This window comes from Canis aureus, chromosome 19 (genome assembly GCF_053574225.1).
Source record: "Canis aureus isolate CA01 chromosome 19, VMU_Caureus_v.1.0, whole genome shotgun sequence".
In the NCBI taxonomy this organism is placed as follows: domain Eukaryota; kingdom Metazoa; phylum Chordata; class Mammalia; order Carnivora; family Canidae; genus Canis; species Canis aureus.
In genome coordinates this window covers 12633436-12638038 of record NC_135629.1, presented here as the reverse complement: position 1 = coordinate 12638038, position 4603 = coordinate 12633436, and the positions used below count along the sequence as shown (strand labels likewise).

The following is a 4603-nucleotide window of genomic DNA, read 5'->3' as shown; positions in this document are numbered from 1 at the left end:
GAGCATCTAAGTCATAGGTGGAATCATCAAAATTCTACAGTTTCTATTTTCTAGCTCATATAATCTGTCTTATCCAAGAGAATAATAAATAAAAAGACCTACTTGTAAAATACATGGTGCCTAAACAGATGTTGCCTAAGTGAGAAGCTTAAAAAAACTATTACAGAAGGATATCAGACGGTTACTAAGTCATAGAGTCAAACTCACATAATGTTTAAATTTTTTTCTCTCCTTTATATTAAATTCTTAATTCTTGAAAAAATAAAAAAATATGGAACATAAATCCTGACACAAAGCTTCTCCTACCCTATATACAAATTATATTTTACTTAAGGAAGTTTCACCCATTCAGTGAGGATTGTGGCAGGGAAGATGTTTAGAGCTGTGAATGTCTAGCCAGATTGTACCTGCTTATTTGGGGCACCTCTGATTCATGATCCTGAAGACAAATAGTAATCCAGAAATGGATTTGTACCTTTTACACCTCATTAGCTTACATTCTCCCTGCCTGCCAGACAGGGCAAAGATTTATGACTCAGGAATTCTTTGCCTCACTGCTTCTCTTTCCCACCTGGGGACTGCATATTTATTTTCACCTTCCACCTTTGACCATTGAATTTGACTCAGTGAAGCATGTATGACAATGGATCTTAGTACTACACTTGTCTAGTCCTTCAGCCGCATACGATCTTTAAGAGGGCAAAGTGGTGATAGAAAAATCAAATGGCACAACACAACCAGTTCAATAAATTTGGGAATTTTCTGTTGTTGGAGATATATCAGTGTATTTTGGAGAATTTATCTTGCCTGTGAGATCAAAGCTAGTGAAATGCAGGTGCCTAGATGGATAATGGGTTAGGACTTAAATTTCAAACATTCAGACAATTTTCGTATATTTCACTTCGGGAGAAGTCAGTTTTCTTAGCTTACTGAAAATGACAAACTACTGTATTCTAAATAGCTTTACTTTTTCAATTTTTAAATGAAACCTGAGGTCGGGGAATTTCTATTGAAATTTTTATATGAAATATTTATTAGATGCACTAAAATTCTTTGTTGCATTTGCAGTGGCTGAATAGTCAAAGGAGCTTGACCCTGTTTATTGCCAAACACATTTATTTTTTTTTAGCTACAGCTTAATGGCTAAAGAGTAGGATGTGAAGTTAGAGACAACTTTTAAGACCCAGAGAATCATACTGCATCAAGTCTTTCAGAGTTTCAGTGGCCTTGTCTGTAAAACATTCATAATAATTCAGATCTCAGTTGTGAGCATTGAAGAGAGATTGTGGGATGTGGAGCATTGAAAGAGGCAGAGGCTCTAGCATATGCAGGGTGTAGATAACATGTTGTCGAGTGTGAATTAATAGGTATGAATCAATAGGTGTTTATTAAGTACCTACTAATTGTGAGCCCTTTGAAGGTGTGGAAGATGTGGAGAATCTGCCCTCAAGGGGGAAAATGAGGCCAAAGATGAAACAATAGTAAGAGAGAGAGAATCCTTACATTTCTGTGCCCAGCACTCAGCTGTCCTCACCGACTAAGCATGATATGTACAGAAACACATTTGATCTTCACAGCCATCTGATAAGTTTGTTTCAGTGTGTATCGCTTCCATTTTTAAAAGGAAACTAAAGTACAGAGAGGTTTAGTAAATTCCCCCAAATTCACACAAACAGGAAATGGTGAGATTGGGACCAAAGGACAGATTGTTTAATTGCAGAGCCTGTAATTGTGCCCTTCATATTACAAAAATTAAATGCTAAATTTTGTCTTTAAATCTTCAGAAGTAATTTTGTGTTCATTCCAAGGAAATATGGTTCTGCATTTCATGGGCATTTGCTAGTCATTTCCCTCAATAAAACATGACCATAAAATAATTTTCTTGTTGAAAAACCACAAGGGGGAGGTCAGAATAATGTGATAAATTAAGGTTCCAAATATAGCAGAATACTAATTACAAATAAATTGCCAGTTGTTTATCTATACACATTTAAGATTCACTATGATTTAAAGAACACAATTTTTGGTTTGTTCATAGATGTGGTGACATTTTAAATTGACTTTCTCACTTGTAAAAACAGCTCTGAAAATAGGCAAACACAATATTCCAAAATAAATTTTTCAAACTTAAGCCATTACTTATACAGGTGCAAACTCCTTTGAAGATCTTAGGAAAATAAATGTTAGCTATTTTATAGATCTAGAGTTAGCTAAATGGTTAGAAAGGTATCATTTGATGTGAATATATTTTAAATTTCAATGAACTGTGGGCATGCGTCATTCATCTTAAACTAATGTCAAATATCATGATGTGAAACATGGTTTGTCCAACAGACTAAAATCAAAACCTTCTGGGCAGCCCAGGTGGCTCAGCGGTTTAGCGCCACCTTCAGCCCAGGGTGTGATCCTGGAGACCCAGGATCCAGTCCCACGTTGGCCTCCCAGCATGGAGCCCGCTTCTCCCTCTGCCTCTCTCTCTCTGTGTCTCTCTCATGAATAAATCAATAAAATATTAAAAAAATCAAAACCTCCAAGACAATTTTTGAGAAATATTTTCATAAAAGCAAAGTGTTCATTGGTATTTAGACATATTTATCTTACACTGAAGTATACCAGATTGGAAAAGAGGCTTTCAAAACAAGAAAGGTCACTTGAATTCAACTGCTTTTCTCTATCATTGTCAGTGGCAGATCATTCATTTAGCCAATCGATAAATATTTATTGAGTTGTAGGCATGCCAGATACTATGCCACAAAATGGATTAATAAAGATGAACCAAGAAGACATGGTCTCAGCAGTGTTTTTTTTTTTTTTTTTTTTTTTTTTTATTTTTTTAGGGTCAAGATCTTTTATTTCCTGATTTTAAAAACTGCCACCATCATGGCCCTCCTAGGTTCTTCTGCACCTTTGTCCCAGTGGCTCCTGGCAGTAGCTCCACACAACTCCTTTCTTGCCCCTGCCTTTGGTCCTTCTGGTCCTTACCCATTAGCTTGAGTTTGACAGATCAATTTGCTTTGTTCCTCCGACCTGTGGGAGTATGGACTGGATTCTTCTTCCTGGTGGAGGGTTCCTCATCAGCCAATGTTCAAGCCCAGCTTACTACTGATTAGTTCTACTTGCTCTTGGCTTTTGTGCCTTTGGCATCCAGCACGCTCTGGGCATGAGCAAGCTGCTTTACAGAATCTAGCACGAGGATTCCAGGTAGCACCAGCCACAAGCCGTTCATGAAGACAAAGTAAAACCAGAAGTAGAGCGGGTGGCCCACCTCCCCATGCTGGAATCCGTCCCGGTGCTCTGTTAGGAAATAGAGCACATCCCCATAGATCTGACCCACAGAGACCACAAGTTGTAAGATGAAGCGCAGGGGCTGCTGGCGGAGAAAGGCAATCACCACCCACAGGCTAAGTGGTCCCCAAAGGCAAGCTGTGATGGTCTCCATGCATATCGTAAAGTTGTCACTCAGGATGTATCGGCTGTCTCCCTTGGCATACTCTTTCCAGAGTTGGGACAAGAAAGCTTGGTCTCCAAGAAGATCTTCGTGATAAAGGCTGAACCAGCCCTCAATCACCATGTGAATGAACCCACACACTGCAAACCAGCACAGGGACAATCGCCGCCAAGTCCCCAGGGGGATGACCGCAGCACGACCTGACAACAGCCATGTGGTCACAACCAAGACCCCAGAGACAGAGAAGAGGCCGGCCAGGAGATGCCACGTGGGGCAGTCGTTAGGCACAAAGTTGTCCAGCCTCAAGTGCCGAGGCCAATATGGGTGCAAGGGGCTGGCATTGGTGGTCATGTCTTTGTAGGCTGATGGCTGCGAGGAAGAGGGAACTCAGCAGTGTTTTAAGACAGGGTGATGTCACAGTGAGGATGGCTCACCCAGGTACAGATAGTAAATGGGTGCATCACAGAGAATTTAAAAACAGTAATAAAACTTAGTAAAACTTGTCTGCCTTTTATCATTATATACTAGGAATCCTAATGATAGAATATTGGGACAGTTGGGGCAGACTTTTTCTACGCACCTTGTTCCTCTTGTTGTAAAAGAATATTGATAGCTTTCTTCAAAAAATGGAAACGGCTTAGATAACAAACAACAGGTGAATGGCTAAATGATGAAATACTACTCAGCATAAAAGAACAAATTTTTGTCATATGCAACAAGTTGGAGAAAGACCCAAAATAATATTACTAGAGGAAACCTTATACAGGAGTACCTGCTGTATGATTGCATTTATATAAAGATCAAGATTATGAAAACTAGTCTCTGGTGAAGAATGATTAGAACAATGTTTGCCTCTGGAGTAGCATAAGTAGAATTTGACTGGAAAGAGATATGAAAAGTCTTTTTTGGATGCTTGTTATATTCAATATCTTGATAGAATTTCAGAGATATATGCATTTGTCAAAATGGTGCAGATTTATACTTAAGATTTGTGCATTTTATTGTACATAAATTTTATACAAAAAGAAGGAAACTATAACTGGACACTTAATATAATTATGTAAATGTATTATTTATGTCAAACTCTGTTGGTCTCTGAAGTTTATTTTAAAATGCTTCAAATAAGGGGAATTGATGGATAGATAGAAGAATGGA

At 38.5% G+C, this 4603-nt stretch overlaps 1 protein-coding gene across 1 annotated transcript; it reads right to left on the bottom strand.

Moving 5' to 3' along the window:
• Window positions 1-2812: 2812 nt before the first annotated feature.
• On the bottom strand, window positions 2813-3828 carry LOC144291182 (3-beta-hydroxysteroid-Delta(8),Delta(7)-isomerase). The gene has a single exon (XM_077860870.1). It carries the CDS (start codon window positions 3797-3799, stop codon window positions 3113-3115), a length of 687 nt encoding a protein of 228 aa, XP_077716996.1. The 5' UTR covers window positions 3800-3828; the 3' UTR covers window positions 2813-3112.
• Between the last annotated feature and the right edge of the window lie 775 nt (window positions 3829-4603).

What these genes read in the sequence shown, in the direction of transcription:
- LOC144291182 (XM_077860870.1), bottom strand. Translation starts at nt 3,799, where the DNA reads ATGACCACCAATGCCAGCCCCTTGCACCCATATTGGCCTCGGCACTTG.